We start from the raw sequence: 22410 nt of genomic DNA, 5'->3' as shown, positions 1-22410 counted from the left end.
TGATATGGTGAGGATCAGTGGACCCTTGGTAGAAGAGGTGACAATTCAATTCTGCTCCAAAAGGCAGAAAGGATTTGTACATGTCTTAGGGTTTAAAATAGGCAATCCAGGGTAAGGTGAACAAAGGCACTGATCTTAGCCCTCAATAAATTCTAATAATTTTTTTTTTTTTATCGTAACAAGGTCCGTCTCTCACCTGTGAATCTTGCAGACTTTCTACTGTTCCCTCTAGAATGCCTGTCCTGGACAGACTTCATGTAATTTGCCAGAAGGCCTTGCTTCACTCCAGGCAGCGTGAAGGTCTGCCTCGCGTTTCCATGGTTCCCTCCCCGCCCACCCACTTTTTCAGGGCACTTCTGACACATCTCTGTTTATTTTACTTCTTTACCCCGCACCCTTCACCGTTTCTGATTTTGAGGAAAAAAAGGGCAGCGCGCATAAGTGTATCTTCAGCCTGGGTACAGTGATAAAGTGCAAGTTGCCTCACAATTTGGGGTAAAGGAAAGGAACACCTGGCATATGGCATATCCTCTCCTTTCTTCCTCTGCCAGACGCCTGCCCACACCTTCTTGCAGATTCAGCCGTGAACGTCACGATCTCCATGTACCTGTAGCTTTTTCTACCGCCCACTCCCACACGGCAGGCACAGGCCAGAAAGGCTGTGTCTGATTCCTCTCTATGACACCTGCGCCCGGCACGTAGCGACCCGTCCACAGAGCGGCCAGATGAATGGAGACTTGCCGAGGCGGCGAAAGCACCGCGGGGTTTCCTCGGAACCAGCTCCACCTCTTTCTGGGTAGGATCCCAGCGGCTGGGCCCGTGACTCTCCGGGCATGACGCCCACCAGCCCCACTCCCTCCAGAGCCAGCCCGTGGCTTCCCATCCGCCCATCCGGCGGCCGGCCGCCATCCCCACGCCCCCGCCCGACACCACGCAACCTCGTCCCAGCGCCTCTCTGGGCGTCACCGCGCGAGCCGCGCCGCCTGCGATTGGCCAAACACGACATAGCGCCATCTCGGCCTACAGCGCGGCGCTCGCTCTCATTGGCTGGCGGCGGCAGGGGCCGGGGACGGTGGGCGGAGCCCCGCCCTCTGGTTCCTCGGCGGGGTAGAGCCCAAACGCCGGCGAGGCTCACGCGGCCGGGCAAGTGATAAGGCGCCAGACGGTTACTCTGGTTACTGTGGAAGCGCTGCGCTGCCGCCGCCCGCTGGAGATGCTGGCGATGAGTCGGTCGGGAGCCGCCGCCGCAGCTGCTCTCTGACGGGGGAGCGCCCTGGAAAGTGCCGTTCAGCTGGGTGAAGGTTCGGGGACCGGTGCCTCGGGAGCCGCGGGGAGGAGGAAGTCTGGGCTACGCTTCCCAGTCCTGGAGCCGCAGACTCGAGTCCAAGGCCGTCTTTGGTGGGTAAAGGCTGCCCCGTCCGACCTTTCCTTCTGAGCGCGGAGGTCCCGGGCAGGAGAAGGAGCTCTCTCCGCGCTGTCTCAGCCCTCGAGCTTTCGGACCCGGTGAGGCCGCAGTTGCCCAGCGCAAGATATTTCTTTGATGTTTGTCTCCCTGTTGCTCTTCCGAAAGGACACCTGCTGCTCGTGAGCGCGAAGAGCAATTTCAGTGCACTACAAGCCAACAACAAAATTAATACATTATCCGGAATTCACCCCCCAGGACCCCCAGCACCCCCCACCCCCCATAGGTGGATTGTTTGAAAGGGGAGAGTCTGATCGGGAGCTGTTGGAGATTTTTAAATACTCTTCTTTAAATCCTGGAGAACGTTCCCGTCTTCACGTACTTTTATACCAACTTTATATGATTTTTGTAAATTTCTCTGATTTGAATTGTAATCCCACGACGGTGTTTCCTGGACTTTAACCGGTCCCCCGCGCTCCTTTTTGGCAACACATTTTGGGGAGAGCATCTAAACATCAAAACCCTACCAGGGGGAAAAAAAGGGATCCCCTAACGTTGATCCGGAGTCACCAAAGAAGCCTTTAAACCATGTGGACTTTTCTCGGCATCGCCACTTTCACCTATTTTTATAAGAAATGCGGAGACTTCGTCTCTCTGGCCAACAAGGAGCTGTTACTGTGCGTCGCTGGGGCTCGTGCTGTCTTATCACTACCGGAGCGGGGCCCTCCTCGGGCGCCGGCAGAGCGGCTCCCAGTTGGTGGGCTTCTCCTATATTCTGTCAGCCTTGCCTTTCATTGGCTTCTTCTGGGCCAAATCCCCCGCTGGATCAGAAAATAAAGAGCACCTGGGGTCTAGGAGGGTAGGTTGAATTCGAAGTGGGCACATGTATGAGTGTCTTGTATTAAAATTAGGACTGCGATCACCCAGATGTGATTTAAAGGGAGAAAGGCTGCAAGTTAGATATTCTGGTACGAATTCTGACATAGATGATTTTGGTATTTTTGTTTTGTGTAAGCCCTTGACTGTTCTTGACTGCATCCTTGGCTGTCTTAGAAATGATGGAAAACCTTTGTTTAATTTAGTGTGGTGGTGCCAGAGCTAAACGAACTCGGTTTGATTAAGGAAAGGTGAAATGTTCAAGTCAGTAGGACAGAATCACTATCTGTGATGGAAAAATAGTTTTATTTAAATCCTTTGGTAAGGATTATGTTTGAACCTGGGAAGAAAGAAGAAAGCTGCTGCTGCAGGTAAGCCCGTTGCTAATAAGAAGGGACAGCTGCCTGGGGAAAGTCACAGAACAGCTGGAAGAACTGGCAGAGTAAAAATGCTCAGTGTTTTAAAGTCTGGGGCAAAACACCCTCCTCTCCCCACATCAGTGGAGCCTTGAGTAAATCAGTGTCCTAGGTTAGGTGTGAATAATTAATGTTTGGTCCCTGCAGAGACAGTAGAGGAGGACAATGGTGAGAGATATGAGAGGCGGGAAAGATCGTTGAGGCCAGAATATTTAGGGCCTGTTGGCCTTGGGTGTTTATACTTTTCCCCAAGAGCATTGGAGGATTAAAGTATGCGAGTAATGGTATTTGATTTTTACTTTTTATTTTTTATTATTTTTTTAAGTCTTTATCGAATCTATTACAATATTGCTTCCATATTGTGTTCTGGTTTTTTTGGCCACAAGGCACGTGGAATTTAGCTCCCCGACCAGGGATCAAACCCACATCCCCTGCATCGATCGGAAGGAGAAGTCTTAACCGCTGGACTGCCAGGAAAGTCCCTGACTTTCACTTTTTAGAAAGAACATTCTGTGTCTGTGTGGAGAATGGATTGTAGGAGGACAAAAATGGAAGCAGGGATGTGGGCTGAGAGACTCTCGCAGCAGGCCAAATAAGGGATGATGGCGACTTGACATAAGTGAGTGTGACCTGCACAGTAATTCACTCCTTCAGGGTTCCGGAGCCATTTCTTCTTCCCCGTATCTGCAGCAGAGATCAACACAGTTTAAGAAGAGAGGGGGTTTGGTTTAGAAGTTTTGCTCCATCACTGCTGCCTGTGAGACTCTGGGCAAGTTACTTACTTTCTGGAAGATCAGTTACCTCTTCTGTTAGGTGGAAACGGCGCTAACCTTGCTGGTAGTTAGCGAATTAATTGATTGATTTAATGTTTGCAAAATGCCTGGTACATAACTGTCTGGTAAATAGTAGTTATCCGTATTAGTCTAGGGGTAGTCTCCATCTGTTAGGAACTTTTGGAATGTTGCTGAATTCAGTGATGGGGTGGATCTGGGTTGGAGGAATCGGAGGGTAAGGGAATCTTTAATCTTCAGTTAGAAGTCTTTGCTACTGTTACCTGAGATGATGTCCCTCAGGGCCACTGAGCACTAGTCCAGGAGGCTAGAATGCCATCACACTGAAGAGAAATTTGGCGGTTGGAAGTTGAATTACAGCAGTCAGTATTGGTTCCATTTTGCAAATACCCTTGGCTCTCTGCTTGTTTCCTTAATACCTGGGAGTTGGTAGACTGTATTAAGTTCCCATTAGTGCTTCACCTACTGACCAGGCTCTGAAAGGCAACTTTCTCCAGAGTTCTCCTTCCAGGATTGTGTATGTGTATTTGTGTGTAACAGGGAACATTTAGAAAGAAAGACTAATAAACAATGGCTAAAATGACATGTGAAAGTGGCTCAGGTGTGTCTGACTCTTTGTGACTCTGGGGACTGTAGACCACCAGGCTCTTCTGTCCAGGGAATTCTCCAGGTAAGAATACTAGAGTGAGTTGACATTTCCTTCTCCAGGGGGTCTTCCTGACACAGGGATCAAACCTGGGTCTTCTGCATTGCAGGTAGATTCTTTACCATCTGAGCCACCAAAATGACAGAAGGGGTTTTAAATATAGTCAGTTGTTCTGGCTGTTAATACTGAGAGAAAGAGTAGGTTCTGTTGTGAAAGTGTAATTTTTCTAAGAGAAATGATTAAAAAAAAAATAGTGGATAGGGCCCAGGTCATTATAGAGGCCAGATGAATATTAGATCACAGAGATTTAAAATTCTAAATGATTTTAGGTTTTATCTCCTTCCTTTTTGCCTGACAAAAATGTTTGTTCTTTTCCCTAAACTGGAGGGCCACTTGTTTGACCAGGTTCCTTTAACAGTATCGGGATGGGGGAAAAGGAAGGTAAATGTGTTCTTATATGTCAAGGACTAAAACTGCGAACAGGTTGAACTCCAAGGGACAGGATGAGTTATTCTCTTGGAATTGTAAGGTATGTATTCTCAATTAATAGATCCCTGGCCAGAATTTGACAGTCTTTTTGTTATATAAAAAGTGATTTTAGATTAAGATAGATTTTTCAGATGAAAATCAAGAGGGAGAAAATGAAGACGAATAGTGGAAATATCTAAAGGGTGCATGAAATCATAGCAGAAACTGTACATGGTTTGTATCTGGTGGATGCTCAGAATGTATATGAAGAATTGAGTAAATAAGATAGAATTTTCCCTGTAAGACTTAGAAGTCCCTTGTAAACATATCTTATAATTGGCCTATTGTATATTTCTAAATATGTGACAGCTTTTTCTAAATATATTTGGAAGATGGAACGTAAGTTTAATTTTACTGGGGTATTGTTATCCATTTTTGTTTAACCAGTATTTAGATATTATTGTTTTTTATATATGATCTGGATTTAAAAATATAACCGTTCATTTGGTTTAATAATATTTAAGGTATAGTTTTTACCTAAGATGCAAGCATTCACTGTGCCTGTATAGTAGTAGTAGTATGATTTAAAGACAACAAATGTGGCTACATAATTCATTTTTTTTTTTTAAACAGTGCAAAAAAGGGACCAGTATTTCGGAAACAACTTTAGTAGGAACAGCTGCCTCTACACTGACCTCCTCTCAAAATGATCCAGAAGTTATCATCGTGGGATCTGGCGTCCTTGGTTCTGCTTTGGCCACAGTGCTTTCCAGAGATGGAAGAAAGGTGACGGTAATTGAGAGAGATTTAAAAGAGCCTGACCGGATCCTTGGAGAATTTCTGCAGCCAGGTGGTTATTATGTCCTGAAAGACCTCGGTCTTGGAGGTAGGTTCATAGTGATTTTTAGGAGTTAATGTGGCATAAGCAAGCACTCTTTGCTATGACTGGTAAAAGGGTATTCCATTTTATTTTCATGTATAAAGGTTACACATTTATCAACAAACTTTCATGAAAATGAAAGCAAAGGAGAAGATAAGCATGAGGAAACATGAAGTAGCCTTTGTGAGATAAAAGTGGCTAAAAAATTGTAATGGTCAAAGTTGAAGACTGGAAAACTTCAACTTGGAGTGAGGAATGAAATTTAGTGAAAGGTGAAGTGAACTATCATTTGTAGAGTGCCTGTGATGTACCTGTTTTAGAACCTTTTGTTTAAGGATCATTCATCCATTAATCCAGTGCTTTTTAAATACTCTTCATTTAGGAAGTATTTTTGCTGTTTGCTTTGTATGAGGTGCTATACTGGGTGCTAAGGATAAAATGGCAAATAAGATCAGCGATCCAGTTGTGGGGTTCGGAGTGCAAAATAGGTCTGGAAATTGAGAGAGAGCTTGCTTGTCATTTAGGGTGGGCATGATGTTGTAATTACCAGCATTGATTCTGGCACTAGATTGCCTGGGTTTGAATACAGCTTAGGCATTTAAAAAGCTGTGTAATCTTGGCTAAGTTACTTAACCACCTGTGTGTTTGTTGCTGTTGTTTAGTCTTTAAATCTGACTGTTCATGACTCCATGGACTGTAGCCCACCAGGCTCCTTTATCCATGGGATTTCCCAGGCGAGAGTACCACAGTGAGTTGCCATTTCCTCCTCTAGGGGATCTTCCTGACCCAGGGACTGAACATGTGTCTCCTGTTTTGGCAGGTAGATTCTTTACCTCTGAGCCACCAGGGAAATCTGTATTAGTTTACTTATGTGTGAAAGAGGCACATTTAGAGTTCTTGACTTATAGGTTATTAAGAGGATTAATTGAATTCAAGCATAAAGATAAAGCAGTCAGAACAATCCCTGGTATGTAGCAAGCACTATGTAAATGTTTGCTGTGTTACTCGGTGTACTGAAGAGAAGCCCAGTGTGGTCAACAAGTAGTGGGTAATGGGGACAGGAGTGGAGCTTGAGATTGAGATTGGAGAGTTAGGACTTTGAAGGCAGTGGAACAGGAGTATGACAGGATCCTGTTTATGCCTCTAAAGGCTTCAGACCTTTGAGAAGTCTTCACAATGACGAACACTTCTTATATCCTGACTCAGTACCTATGTGTGTGCATGCTCAGACACGTCCAACTCTTTGCGACAATGTGGACTGTAGCCCGCCAGGCTCCTCTGTCTATGGGATTCTCCAGGGAAGAATACTAGAGTGGGTTGCCATTTCCTGTTCCAAGGGATCTTCCTGACCCAGGGATTGAACCCACGTCTCCTACATTGCAGGCGGATTCTTTACCCACTGAGCCACCTGAGAAGCTGCTCAGTACCTACATACATTCCTAAATCTGACTGAGATTTATTTTACTTTTTAAATACTTGCATGATTTTACCCAGGTCTACAATTCGCAGCTTGAAATTTCATTTCACAGTTTTTTCATCCTGCACTTAAAAGTACTTAAAAGCCACAGCAGTGATAGAGACCAGCTCAGGAGTGTGTGCACTTTTCTAGGATGCTATTTTGAAAGAATATGTGGATATTGTGTGGTGAATACACTGCAAGGCTGTGGTGGTGGGATAGCAAGAGTCAGTGTAAGGAGTCTAGTGGGATCTTACTGCCAAGTCCAAATGGCGTCTGATGGTGGTTTGGACTAGCACGCTAGCAGAGGATGTAAAGAAGTGGACAGGTTCGTGACCAAGTTAAGAGACAGGAATGGCTTGACTTAGTAAAGGATTGGTGTGAGGTATGAGAAGACAGGGTATTGAAAAATGATTCTTAACGTTTTGATTTGAACAGCAGGTAGATGCAATGCCATTTGTTGATAAGAACACCTAAAGAGGACCAGCTCTGGGAGGAAGTCGGGGGACCATGGAGATAGACAAGTGGACTGTTTAGTTGAGAATATGACTCTCAAGTGCAGAGGAATGAGTGCTTTGAGCTGGCTGGGGGAGGTATTTCAGAGATGTCAGCGTGTTTGTAGTACTTAAAAACCACAGAATGATGGAGACCAGCTGAGAGTGTGCAGAGAAAAAAGAGAAGACGGAATAAACCAAGTCCTGGGAAACTGACGTTTAGAATTTCGGTGGAAGCAGAGAAGCTTGCTGGAGGACTGAGAAGGAGCCTGTAGAATGACAGGAAAGAGCTGGGAGCGTTTGGTGTCCTTAATCCAACAGAGGAAAGTGTTTCTTGCAGGATGGGATGGGTACATATCAAGAAAGGAAAGCAGCCACATCATGGTTTGTTAATGAAGGGTCATGTCAGAACAGTGGATAGAAAGTGCCGTGGGATTCGGCCATTTGGAGGTTGCTATGAGACTGACAACTTGTTTCGGTGGAGTTTAGACGAAACCTGGACTGAAGTGAATGGGAGATGAAAAAATTTGAGGCTAGAAAACTACTTTCGCGGAGTTTCTCTCTAACAGAAAACAGAAATGGGGCAGAGGTGACATGTAGGTGTGAGGATACGAGAGGGGTGTTTTGATACTAGATAGAGCGTGTTTGGGGGGTAACGGAGAAGATCAGGTAGGGAGGGAGGTGACTAAAGGGGTGACATTTATTCTTTCATTTAACATACTTATTAAGCATCGGCTATATTGTAAGTACTGTTCTAGGTGCTGAGGCTACAGTAGTGAACAGAACAGGTTCCAGCCCTCACAGAGCATACATTCTAGGTACTCGTGTAGAAGATGGCGATAAAAGCTGAATGAATAAAATTTAGAGTATATATTATGGTTATAAGTGCCTCAGAGAAGAATCAGAAAAGAGAGACAGGGAGTGTACTTCTAAATGACGCAGTCGGGGGCGGGGGAAGGGAAAGCCTTACTGAGAAGGTGCTGTTTGAGGAAAGGACTGGAGGGAAGGGGAAGGAGAGCCCCAGGGCTGTCTGGAGAAAGAGAAGCTCTTTCCAGGCAGAGAGCGCGTCATGGGGTGAAGCCTGATGGGGAGGAGTGAGCCTGTGGCCTCTCTGAAGAGCAGGAAAGGAGAATTGTGTTGAATTGAGTGGTTTGAATTGGAGAAAAGGTCAGATGGAGAATGGAGATTGGATTCCCTGGTGGCCCACTAAATGGATTAGATATTTATTCCAAAGGGAAGCCATTGGGGAATTTCAAGAAGAGGAAGTTACTAGATTTCACTTCATAAAAGTATCAATTTAATGTATTCTTGTTAATGTGTAGAAGAAAAAGTCTAGATCATGAAGTGCAAGTCAGAAGCAGGGAGACCTGTTAGGAAGTTACTGCGGAAACTGTGAGAGTTAATGGCTTGGACCAGGGTCATGGCTGTAGTGGTGGGGGACGTGGTCACATTCTGGGAATACGTTTGGAAGGAAGAGTCTGTAGGACCTGCTGCTGCTGAAGGAGATGTGAGGGGTGTGAGAAAGAGAGGAGTCATGGTATTTAAAGAAGGCTGGATGGCTTTGCCAAGAAGAGGCCCAGGACAACGCCGGGGGGACTCTGAGGTAGAGAGGTCAGTGAGAGCAGGAGCCGAATAAGAGGATTGAGACTGAGAAGGGGTAGATAGAGAGGAAAAGCTAGAGACAGCAGGGCCCCGGGCCCCAGTGGAGAGGGTGGATTGTGAAGAAGGGAGACCCGCTGCCTCTGTCCTTTTACGTTCCCTGACCACCACCCTCCCTGAGAGGGTCACCAGAGACAGGTAGGACAGTACCCTGAGGCAGGATTTTGTCAGCTTTATCATTGAACATCAGGTGTGAATTTGATTGAGGTTTAGGATGCCATCTTCCTGCCTGCCTGCTTAAGAAAGTGAAAGTGCCAAAGTCTATCATATTTGATTTTACCAATCAAATTGTGAGAGGCAGGTGTTTCAAATCTTAAATTAGACCTTATTTATATACTTTGTCTTAAGATAACTTACCCAAGGAAAAATTTTACTGTGCCACTACTGTATACTTTTTACATGTTCTGGTGTGTTCTAAATTGGCCAGTTTTAGCACTGAGAAGTTCTTCCATAATATGAGTTAAGAAAAATAAGTTTATTTCAGTAGCTGGACAAAACAAAAGTGGAAATAGTAGGTGGGTTTCAAACGTGGAGGCCAGTAAAGATTGGCAGTTTGCCGAGATCCAAATTGAACACACTACTAATTGGCAGCTTCTATGGTATCTGTGTACTTTTCTCTGATTGAATTTTAGCTGGAATAATTTAGAAGTCAAACCAAAAAACTAACTTATTTGGATCCTTGGTGGGACGTTTGACAAGTATTTATCCAGCTTGTCCCTGACTGGACTTTAAGTGTAACTAAAAAGCATATCAGAAAAAAAATGATTTATTTTGATCTTAGCATAGATGTGTGGTAAAATTGTTTATTATAAAGTTTTCCATTCATCAGAAATGAAATCATTTTAATAGACTTAATCCTCAATATTATATTTTAATGTATTTAAATATATTTATAGCATGTGACTTTTAAAATACATGCTAAAGTCAACTTGCTCACAGAAACATTTCTAATACTGTTATCCATTCTTTATCATAATTTTAAGCCTGTTCATAGTATTTTCTCAGTTAATACTTTGTACTTTACCTAACTTATATTCATATTTAGGTTATTTGCAATTTTTTTTACATTTATTCTTTATTAGAGGTAACATGACTTTTTGTATATAGTTTCAATAATTACTAAAAATATGAATTGTATCTTTAGGATGAATATCTTAGATGGATAAAAAGACTAATATTACATTAAAAGGTGCTAATTTCTTCTTGGTTCTTGATAGTTATTGCTGTACTTATTTTCTAAAATGTTATTAGTTTATGATATGACCAGTAATATATATTTATCCATTTTATCATCATTTCACCAGCAACTTTGATAGATTTGGTGTCTTCTTATTTCAGTTTTATTTCATTGATTTTTTAAAAAAGTCAAGTTTTGAACATTGTTTTCCTGACATGTTCAATGTTTCTTTGTAGTATGAATCAACATTTTCCCTGTTAGGGTCTGAATATGTTTCCTATGAATTTTAATGAATAAAGTTTATATGTAAATATTTACCTTTTATGATATGACAAATTTGCTAAGACTACTGTCTTCCAGAAGCATTAAGGTTTCTGAAATAGTTATGTTAACATCCAGTCCCCAAGATGGTTTCGTAGCTTTATGAACACAGAAACTCATTTTCCACATCCGCGTCCGCTTGGTGCTTAGTGTAACTCTGGGCATATTACAAAAAACTGACTTTTTTTTATAAACTGTATTGTTTTGCAGATGCAGTGGAAGGTATTGATGCCCAGGTTGTAAATGGCTACATAATTCATGATCAGGAGAGCAAAACAGAGGTTCAGATTCCTTTCCCTCTGTCAGAGAACAACCACGTGCACAGTGGAAGAGCTTTCCATCATGGAAGGTTCATCATGCGTCTCCGGAAGGCAGCCATGGCGGAGCCCAAGTAAGGCTCAGCTTCCGACACTTGATGTTAAACATGTTTAACTTGGCCTTTGTACAAATACTGTTTTATCCATTTTCATAAGTGTTTTGGTATAGGTTAGAGCATAGCTGTTGTACTAGAATAAACCATAAGTTAGAAGAATGTCATTCTTTGTTAAGAATATCATATAGATCGTTTGAATGATTAGAACTATTGAGAATTTTCCTATGACTTCAATGTGTGATTTTTATGTGGTTCGAATTGAGAGGATGCAGTCACTGTAATTAAGGTTTAAGTTCATATGTGCCCATTTGGGAGTTGGAGTTTGTGGTTATGGGGCTTTTTATTAAAAGTCTGGACAGAGGAGTTCAAAGAGAAAATCCCTGTTGCATTCATACTAAGGACCTGGACTGACAGGACTGCCTGGGTGTCCCTGTCTCTTTTTTTGAGTTATAATTGATGTACAATAGTATGTAAATTACAGATGTACAGTATAGTGATTGACAGTTTTGGAGGGCTTCTTTTAATTATTAACTTATGTTTACTTCTAGCTCTGTACACTATAATTGCAGTTTAAATTTTAAACATGAGAACCCTCATGTCATTGACAAAGGCTTGAAAGTGCAAGTACAAGTTGCTCAGTCGTGTCCGACTTTTTGTGACCCCATGGACTGTATAGTCCATGGAATTCTCCAGGCCAGAATACTGGAGTGGGTAGCCTTACCCTTCTCCAGGGGATCTTTTCAACCCAGGGATTGAACCGAGGTCTTCCACATTGCAGGCAGATTCTTTACCATCTGAGCCACAAGGGAAGCCCAAGAATACTGAAGTGGGTAGCCTATCCCTTCTCTAGCAGATCTTCTGACCCAGGAATTGAACTGGGGTCTCCTGCATTGCAGGCAGATTCTTTACCAACTGAGCTATCGGGGAGACCCTGATAAACGCTTAAATGCTTAATGTTGGCTTTAATGTTGACAAAGCAAAAGGAGAAATGAATTGATTATTTTAGAACTTGAAGAATTTGCTATCTATGAAAGTAGAATATATTCATGTTAGAAAAATAGAAAAAGGAGATTGTAAAAATTATCCATGATCCTTCTAACAAATTCTGTGTATAAACTTTTGTTGGTATGTGAAATTTTTCTGCATGTATTTTATTTTTTAATGGATTGAGATAAAACCTCATGTTACTTTTTAAAATGCTTTTCTGAAAAGTCATTACATTAGTTACATATATTCCATCTTAAAAAATTAGAAAATTATAATCCCACCTAATTCTAGAACCCATTGATGTTTTTGCTTTTCGTCATTCCAGCCCTTTCTCTATGTACATGTGTGTCCAGTTTAGGGTAAACTGGAGATAGGAAAAAGGAGTTTTTCATTCCTTGTTTAAATTTTTCAGTTATGCTACCAGAAATTTGTTTATCTTTTAGTGCAAAGTTTATCGAGGGCACTGTGCTGCAGTTACTAGAAGAAGATGATGCTGTGATAGGAGTTCAGTACAAGGATAAAGAGACTGGAGACATCAAGGTGAGAAGTAGCAGATATTAGCTTTTCCTGAGAGTTTTTTTATTTTCTTTTTCTTCTACTCCTTTAAGAAAAGTAGGCCTACAAATTTATTATTCATCAAATGCACTGAGATCCCTCCAAACTCTGCCCTAGATTGCAACACATTGTTCTTTAGAGCACTGCAGAATGCTGTTCAAATAACTTTGGAAACAAACTCCATGATGTTAACTGTATTAAAAACTCAAATGAGAAATGTAGCCTAGCGGAGAGAGAGAGGGGAACTGGAAGATGGAAAAAGGAAGGATTCAGCATGAAAGAAATAATTAGAATAAAATGAACTATTGTTGAAATAAGAAAGGCAAAAACTAAGAGACTCTCTGGGGAAATAGCTGAATAAAATAGTTTCCAGTATTTGCTCATGTTGGTTTAGAACAGAGGAGAAAGTCAAAAGCCTATCCGTTGATTCTTTAATAGGGTCACTACCTCCTAGGAATTACACTCTAATGGGGGCGATTGCAAGGTAATATAAGTATATACGTCCGTGTGTACAAAAATTCTTCTGAGCCATAGCCATTGATTGAAAGCACTATGTGGGGTTAAAAAATTCTAGAATAATAGAATGTGGCTAGTCCTTGGGATTTGTAATGTGTCAGTTTTCTGTGGGCTGTGCTTGCTTGTCACAGTTTCCCCCGGTGTCCATCGAAGTGACTTAATCCCAGGTGGTTTGGAATGGTAGGACTTTGGTGAAAGGTGATCTCAAGGGGAAGTGTCTCTAAAAATGGGTCATTCATTAACCTCAGCCCATATGAGAGCTCCTTCACGAGAGCATTATCTCCAGGTACTCTGTGATGTCCAATAATGTGTTTAAATTTGTTTATGTACACTTTAAAAGAACAGTCTTTTCACTGTGTATTTCTCAACACTTAGCTGAGTGTTCTTTGTTTTTATTGTAGGAACTCCATGCTCCATTGACTGTTGTTGCAGATGGACTTTTCTCCAAGTTCAGGAAAAACCTCATCTCCAATAAAGTTTCCATTTCTTCACATTTTGTTGGCTTCCTTATGGAGGTATGGTAGAAATGCAATTGTAGAAGATAAAAGCAACTTGAAATTTGCAAGTTATTAAAAATATTGTATTTATTTATTTTCCTAGGATGCACCGCAGTTTAAAGCAAATCATGCCGAACTTATTTTAGCTAACCCAAGTCCAGTTCTCATCTACCAAATTTCACCCAACGAAACTCGAGTACTTGTGGACATCCGAGGAGACATGCCAAGGAACTTGAGAGAATACATGAGTGAAAATATCTACCCACAGTTACCTGGTAAGAAGTAGTGTTTTACTGCCATTGTAATCTAGTCTGTAAATAAGTCTCACAAAAGACTCTCCATCTCCAATTCTCACTAAAGCTTTGTCTAAACTAGGCTGAAAGATGAGAATGGCAGCTGAAAAATTTCATCTAATCAGTCAGATACAGTGGAGCTGAATAAACTATTTAAACTGCACATAAAAAAATCTCCACAGAAAATAAAGAAAATAGTTTCAGTGTATTTTTTCATAGTAATAATGAAAGTGTAGTTTTGTGAATAGTCATTAATAGTGGCATATATGGTATTTTTTTTTAAGGTAGTCTGGCTAGCAGTCTAGATATCTGAATTCTTGAAATAGCTCTTATACATAATTACTTTTTGCTTGGTTTTTGTAGAAATGATAGCTGCTATCTATCGATTGTCTACTATGTAAGAGGTGTTTTACAAACATAATTTAATCTACACAACCACCCGAGGTAGGCATTATCATGATCCTCATTTAGCAGATGAGGAGACTAAGATTCAGAGGAGTTAATTAGCCTCTCCAAACATACACCTTTAGTAAGCGGCAGAGCCAAGGTCGAGAGCAGGTCTGGGTGCTCACGCGTCCCTGCCCTGGGAACACAGGGCTCTAAGGGGTCTTAGAGAGCTTTTAGTTTTGAGTTGAGTACAGAAAGGCTTCATGAGATTTCAGACATCTTTGTTAAACCCTCATTAAAACTATTTTTTGAGAATGGGAAGATGTAAGAAGGACAGGTAACAGAAATTATTAAGAGTACTGATAAAATTGAAAGGAAAACTCTGCTCACCAATTATGATTATAGTAATAGCAGATTATCCTGCATGTGAGTACATTTGTTTAAATATTCTGGTTTTTCAAGTTAGTTTTTAAACTAAGGAACATTATTTTTTAAACTAAGCAACAGCACTGTTTACTGACAGTATCAATAGAAATTAAGGTAGACATGGACCAATTTAGATTTTTAATAATGACATTTTCAGTACTTCAATACATTTTCACTCAGTTAAGCCATTTTGAAGCTTTTAGATGAAAAGAATGAGTTATGTATATTTAGGAAGAGGATAATTAATAATGTGGTATTTTTAGCATTTTTTTTTCTTTTAGATTGTTTTTTTCCCCCAGTCCAAAGCATGGCTGGAGAAGACTGCCCTGTGATCAGAGAGAGAAACGTTTGTAGGTTTATGTTCATATTAGTTAGGTTATGGAAATTCTGTTCATTGGAGGAAGGAAGTAGTTTCAACACAGTCATATTCCCAGAATACAGTGGGAATTGTATGAAAAGCAAGTTCATTTTCTATAAAGTGGAAGCATGAAACTTTGAAATTGGGAAATGTCACAGAGATGAACTAATCTGTTTCATTCTAGGTGAAGAAACTAAAGCTCCTCAGAGAGAGAGCACTGTCTACATCTAACCCCCCCCCTTTTTTTTTTAACTGTACACATACCCTCCTGTTGTTTGTGAATTGGTGGTATATTCCGCCTGTTCTTATAGAATATGGTGGTGACAGTAAAATAGGTGTTAAATATATACCTGTTGGTAATCATTTGGAAGAAAGGTGGGTGGTTTTTCTCCTTGTCTTATCATCTCATCTGGATTTCTTCTTCTAGGTTTTTGTTCATACAGCTCTGTATCTATTTACATTAATTTTTGCTTAAATTCCTTCCCATCCCTTAGCAGGAACAACTATCTGCTTAATGAACAGTTCGTTAATAATTAGTTCTCGATTTTTCACAAGGGATGTTTGTAACAACCGTCACAGATGTGTAGTATGTATTTGTGTATACTTCATAAGAAAATGTGATAATTTGAAATTGGAATGTTATACACCATTTATTTGGTGGGGTGGGCTTTATTGCAGATCACCTGAAAGAACCATTCCTAGAAGCCTCTCAGAATTCGCACTTGAGATCGATGCCAGCAAGCTTCCTCCCTTCTTCACCAGTAAACAAACGAGGTATTATCTTATTGAACCAGTTTTATAAAAGATATTCCAAATATTCTAATTCAGTATTCCAAATGACATGTATGTGGTACAGTTTATAATGTGGTACAGAAAATAGATTATTATAATTAGTGCATACCAAAATTAGTTTTATGATATTTATTATTTAGTATTGAGTATACATAGGTCACTGTTTGAGTTATTGAAAATAAAAGTTAATTAAATACAATCCTTAACCTGGAGAAGGCAGTTTTCCAGTGAGAGATATAAATAATTTCAGAACACTGCTGATAAATGCTGTAATGAAAGCCCACTCTTGGTACCCCAGATTCAGTGTGAAGGCGTGGGGTGTACAAGGCAGGAGCGAGCCTGTGAACTGGGAAGGGTAATTAGGGAAGACGTTGCTCTGAAGACAAAGCTGGACAGTGAGATGAGGGACTTCTGAGTAGGCAGAACAACATCTGCAGAAACCGGGATAGCTGAGAAATGGTGGCACTTGTAAGTGAACTCAAGTAGTTTCCTAGATCCCTGGAGCATAGGAGAGCTGGCAGAGTGGTAGAAAGGTAAGATATTTAGTTTTAATCCTCTAGACAGTGCAAAGTCATTGAAAAGTTCTTTTTTGTTATAATATCTTTATTGAGAGAGAATTCATAGATCACACAGTTCACCCATTTAAAGTGTACAGTTCATTGGTTTTTAGTATGTTCATAGGTCTGTGGAACCATCACCACAGTCAATTTTAGAATGTTTTTATCATGCTGGAATGAAACCGTGTAACCATGTCACTGCTCATTTCCTCCCAAACCCCAGACCACCGTTTATTCACTTTCTGTCTATAAACTTGCCTGTTCTGGACATTTCCTATAGATGCAATCATACCGTGTGACCCTTTGAAACTGGCTTCTTTGAGGCGTGTTCGTGTCGTAACATGTGTCAGTCTTTCATTTAGTTTTACGGCCAACTGCTCCATGCTCTTGACTATCAACTGATAGACATTTGGATTATTTCCACGTTGGTTCATACCTGTGTATGGGTTACTGTGTGGACATTTATTTTCATTTTTCTTGGTTATATTCCTAGGAATAGAATTGCTGGGTCCTAACTCTCTCTAATGCTTTGAGCAACTGCCAAACTGTTTTCCAAAGGGGCTGATCCATCTTCCATTTCCATTAACAATATATGAGGGTTCCAATTTCTCCACATCCTCGACAACATTTATTAGTATCTGTCCTTTTGCCGTAGCCATCCTCGAAGGTATAAAGTAACAATAAAAGCAGAAGGCAGTAAAAGGATTTTAGTGACATCTAGGATGTAGAATACATGAGACTGAGTGATTAATGGTAATAAGAGAGCGAGGTCTCTTGAAGGATTCCGGGTTTCAGGCTTAGGTATTCTGCCATCTATTTGCTGACATTGGACTTCGGGAAGTGTGGGGAGATAATGAGTTCATTTTTGGACACAGTGATGTGGTGGCTGGGAGGTCATTTGAGTGGCCAAGTGGAGGCCCATTGAAAACAGGAGCGTGGAGCCTGGAGAAGTGGAGGCCCATTGAAAACAGGAGCGTGGAGCCTGGAGGAGAGGTGTGAACGAGAGCTATTGATATTCTGTGGCTCCCGAACATAAACAGCTGTTGTTTGCTATGGAGAGAGATGCATCATAATGTGCCAGTCATAGAAATAAACTATAATACAAAGCACAATGAAAGCCAGTGCCGAACTGATGCAAAGAGCATGCTTTGGGAACATATCCCCATTGGTGGAATTGGGGATGTTCTGTGGAGGAGGAATAAAAGCTGATTATAGCCAGTGGTTTCTAGTGAAGGTATTACACTAATACATAAAAAAACTTGGATTAAAATTTACAAGCTGCTTTGTCATAAATAAAGGTGTATTCTATAATTTTATAGTGTGACATTACAGAAAAAAATGATCCATAATTTTGCCACCTTACCACTTTTATTATGATTGTTTTATTCCCCTAAGAGAGAAAATTAAATACATGCTTTGTTTAACTGTTCTCTAAGTCATGGGTCATGAGCCAGGCTGACAATGGGCGGGAATCTTAAAAGAGTCGGGGCCGCAGTCAGGAGGTGCTGTACCTCGAGTCAGATTGCAGAGCTTTCTGCTTCTGTGGTTTTGATGCAAGGGGCCAGTTCAATCAAGGTTTATTCTTCTAAATTAACTTCTGATGTGCTTGTAATATCTGCATATTCCCATAGAACCACATAGATCTCTATAATATGCAGGCAGCAATTACTGTAAAATGCCAACAGATGCTTGATATTTTTCCCTTGTAAAAGACTTGCTTTTTATGCATGGATGCCTGTACATTGTTTTTTTTTTTTTTTCATGGAAGAGGCCTTACACATATTTTGACATTGTCTGACTGAACCTTAGATTTGCATGTGAGTTTTTTAAGGGCAGGGATCGCATCCCTGTTTTCACTATATCCCTAGCATCTGGCACATATTAGTTACCCAATAAATAGTAATTGAATCAACTCTTGAATTTTTTGCCTGAGTAAATTTTAGTCGTGGTTTAGTACTAGTATTTTAATTGGTTTAGTATTTTAGTATTCTAATTTACTAGCTGACGTAATGTTTATAAATTATTAATAGAGTAGGTTTTTTTGAGGGGTGTTGTTTTTTGTTTTCTTTGGATCTTAAAGGATGCTCCAGAATGACGTCATGATCTCAGTTCTCTTTTTACAGGTGTTCTTCTTTTGGGAGATGCATATAATATGAGGCATCCTCTTACTGGTGGAGGAATGAGTGTAGTTTTTAATGATATAAAACTGTGGAGAAAATTGCTGAAGGGTATCCCTGACCTTTATGATGATGCAGCTCTTTTCCAGGTAAGATATTCTTTGACAAAAATATCTCAAAATAGATTTCTTTCTGGGGTCTAAGATGAATGGGCCTTTGCGGAGGAGATCTGTACTTGGGAGCAATGGTCCTTAGTAGTGATTCTTAAACAGTCTTGTTCAGGATTAAGAACATGACTTGCAACCTGTGAATCTTCTAGAATTTCTGGTTTGGAGATTACATGGGCCACTCGTTCCTCTGGAGATTTTTATTTTTTTGATGGGAGTATAAATGTTGAACAAGACATAATTTCTAGTAGATAGTCCTCAGGGTATCAGTTTAGGGGATTATAAACATTAGTTTGTGCTTTTTTTTTTTTTTTAAACCCTTACCATATAATAGGTGATCTTTCTCTTTTTAGGCCAAAAAATCATTTTATTGGACAAGAAAAAGGTCTCACTCCTTTGTTGTGAATGTCCTTGCTCAGGCTCTTTATGAATTATTTTCTGCCACAGATGGTAAGTACAGCTATGTTTGAATGACTGTTACTAAATTATAGGTTTTTAGCACAGGAAGGGAACTGAATTACAAAAAGTTAGTAATTAGGCCAGAAATAGAAATGTTTCCTGAGTTTGCCAACTTCCAAGTCAATAAGTCCTTTACAATTTTGGCTAATCATCATGTATCCACCACTGTATGTGGGAAACCGTTCCTGTTACTGAGGTAACAGTACCTCAATCATGTGTCATTATTCATTCCTCTGGTCCACATCACATCACACATTCCCCAAATGCAGAAGATTGTGATGGAAGATCTTTCTGACCGTGAATTAAAGGCCAAGGTAGTGTTAATCCTTTTTCTTCCCAGACCGTAGTTTCTTTTCGATACGGTATTTTGTAAAATGAAAATAAGCTTTGTGTCAAACCTAGATTTTTGTCTCTTATTAAAATGCGCAAGCAGAAGGTATCCACCTTTTACTTATGTGAAATATTCCCACTTTACTACTATAAGGCTTTTGTTTCTGTTTCCGTATGGTAGAGGGTGATGGTCAGTCTAACATGAAGGAAAACATGACTTAGCAGAAACAGGGCTAGAGATGGAGGAAAAGTCACCCATGCCACTTCCCAGCCATGGCCATATACACATTAGTGAGCGGTGGGTTAGTGAAACGAGACCTTTAGGTTTTCAAGAATAAATGTAAGTCCCAATACAAAACAAAAAGTTGTGTTTTTTTTTTTTTAAAGAACATAACTCTAATCCCATTACCTTGGGTATTTATAATACAAGAAAGCTATTTCTGTGACCTGGCTGGGGTGCTAGTGATCCTTGCTTTGGTGATCTGATTACCAAGGATGACACAGTACAAATACTTCATGCAGCCCCTCTAATCGTCATTCGTGCAGGCCCTCTAATCATCATTCTTGCTAAAAGACAGTGTGTTGTGATTTGCCAAGCAAATCTCTCTTGCTAGTTGAGCATGGAAGTTACAGTGGCTGGTTGGGCAAGAAGAGAACTAAATTTGGAGTTTTTCTAAGCTCTTCTTTCTAAGTTTTTCTCAGCTTTTGAGTTTCTTAGAGTTTGAATCTACCTGCAAAACAACAGAGCTGTGAGATAATGAAGGAGGAATGGGCTTTATTGGAGTAAAAGTTTACCTGTTGTAATCTTTTTTATCTGTTGTAAAGAATAATCGAGGTATACTTGAACATTAATTCTATACTATTAAAAAAAGGTTTCTGATTATACTGTGTTGTGAGGGTTTAATGAATCATTTTGAAAAGTATAATAAAATTGTACAGATATAAGTAAGGCATTATTATTCACTTGATAACTTACTGCTCAGAGATATGCCCCAGGCATCTTAGAGACCATGATTCTGGTTTCTAGAATTGTGTTTTTGTAAGAAAAGAATGTACAAAATATTTGGCATCACTTAAATGAATTGGCAGCACAGTCAAGGAGATAGCTTTTAAGGAACTCGTAACTTCCGAGGCCTACGTGTTCAGTGATTATTTACTAGCAGAAAAAAGTTTATTCACTTGTGAAACTATGTAGTATTCATTATGAAATTTAAAAGAAATCTTGGGTGGCTAAAATGCTAACACTAGATTTTTAAGAAATCTATAAGGTGTATGTTACATATTCATTTTTTTCTGACATATCATTAGCACCCCACGTAAATGTGTGAGTATTTTGATTGAGAGTAATTTTAAACTTTTATTTTAGATTCCCTACATCAACTGAGAAAAGCCTGTTTTTTTTATTTCAAACTTGGTGGAAAATGTGTTGCAGGTCCGGTTGGGCTGCTTTCCATGTAAGTTGTTCTGATGACACAGAGGAAACAGATACTCCAGATTTTCTTAGGACTGTTTGGTTTATGCTGTGCTGCTTAGTCACTCAGTTATGTCCGACTCTCTGAAACCCCATGGACTGTAGCCCACCAGGCACCTCTGTCCGTGGGGATTCTCCAGGCAAGAATACTGGAGTGGGTTGCCACTTCCTTCTCCAGGGGATCTTCCCGACCCAGGGATCGAACCTGCATATGTCTCCTGCATTGGCAGGCGTGTTCTTTACCACTAGTGCCACCTGGGAAGTTTGATTTATGAATCACTGCTAATCGCTTTACCTGCCGCATGTCATCATTTTATTATTGATTAGTATCCCAATCAAAATGTTCCCAGAGAAATTAAAAAAGGCAGTGTTCAATCCTGCGTTTTAGTTCTGGGCAACAGTGTTGATCCTGAGTTGTTGAGTAGATGAGCCTTAAAGCCTTGATTAAAAGAGCAGCTTGTATTTTTGCCTGTGGGTTTATGGCTCTGACCTGATATATGGGAACCATGAATAACAGAGAAGTTTATGTTTAACATTGAATTCTGTTGACGTGTGGGACTCATGAAACTCAGTTCTGACAGTGCAGACACATGTAGAATTATTCTTAGAAAGTCTGTAAAGTGAAATTCCTTAAGGCTTTTCTCCTTTGTCCACTTTCTGAGTGTCAGCACTGTTACCTTTTGAAAAATCTAGACTCCATAGGCCAGGCTACTTCAGGCTGAGATCTCAAGATTAATGAAAGAAAACAGCTCAGGACGTACAATTCATATAAACTAAGATAAGTGACTGGCTTCTCTGACAGGAGTAAAGTCTAAGTAGTTTCTTGTAAGAAAACATTCTTTAATTTGTCCCTTGACCAGCAGATACAAGCTTGTTAAGCCCCCTATAATTTTGAGTGTATATTTACCTTTATAGATGATACACAATTGGAGTCTCTTTTATGAGTCAGTTTTCATTTTGGGGTCTTAATTATATGTATATGTATTTTTTCCCATTACAGATTATCTCCCAATCCTCTGGTTTTAATCGGACACTTTTTTGGCGTCGCATTGTATGCCACCTATTATTGCTTTAAATCAGAACCTTGGATTACAAAACCCCGAGCCATTTTCAGAAGTGGTGCTGTATTGTACAGAGCGTGTTCTGTAATATTTCCTCTGATTTACTCAGAAATGAAGTACTTGGTTCATTAAGCTTAAAGGGGAACCATTTGTGAATGAATACTGGGAATTCGCCAGGTCTGCAGTGACTTGGAAGACAGTGTATATAGCACAGTACTCCTCCTGCTTCTAAAGTGGGAATTCTCGGACCAAGATTGGGATTATTTGTTTTTGAAGTTATTTTGTATATAAACATACATGTAAATATATACCTTAGTTTGCAATTTCAAATGAAGGGTAAAATAAGATAGATATTTAAAAGAAATGATTGTTACCATAAATTAGTGCTAACATTGAGGAGCTGAGGTTTGTCTTTTGAATTCAGTATTTGGGATGAGTCACTGTGGGACATGGAAATAAAATGAAGAATGAACTCTCA

General features: G+C 40.3%; 1 protein-coding gene across 1 annotated transcript; it reads left to right on the top strand.

Annotated features, from left to right (window-relative positions):
- The first annotated feature begins 1140 nt into the window (after positions 1 to 1140).
- SQLE (squalene epoxidase) lies at positions 1141 to 22410 on the top strand. The gene is given in 12 exon segments (XM_088844877.1): positions 1141 to 2079; positions 2081 to 2261; positions 5233 to 5485; positions 10797 to 10977; positions 12390 to 12486; positions 13419 to 13532; positions 13618 to 13789; positions 15657 to 15752; positions 18451 to 18593; positions 18965 to 19061; positions 20767 to 20854; positions 21872 to 22410. Coding segments are annotated over 12 exon segments (1704 nt in total). The 5' UTR covers positions 1141 to 1990; the 3' UTR covers positions 22065 to 22410.

Source organism: Moschus berezovskii, chromosome 16 (genome assembly GCF_049115385.1).
Source record: "Moschus berezovskii isolate FMDL1 chromosome 16, NW_MosBer_1.0, whole genome shotgun sequence".
Taxonomy (NCBI): Eukaryota; Metazoa; Chordata; class Mammalia; order Artiodactyla; family Moschidae; genus Moschus; species Moschus berezovskii.
Note: the sequence above shows the minus strand (reverse complement) of the source record. Positions and strands in the feature narration are given on the sequence as shown.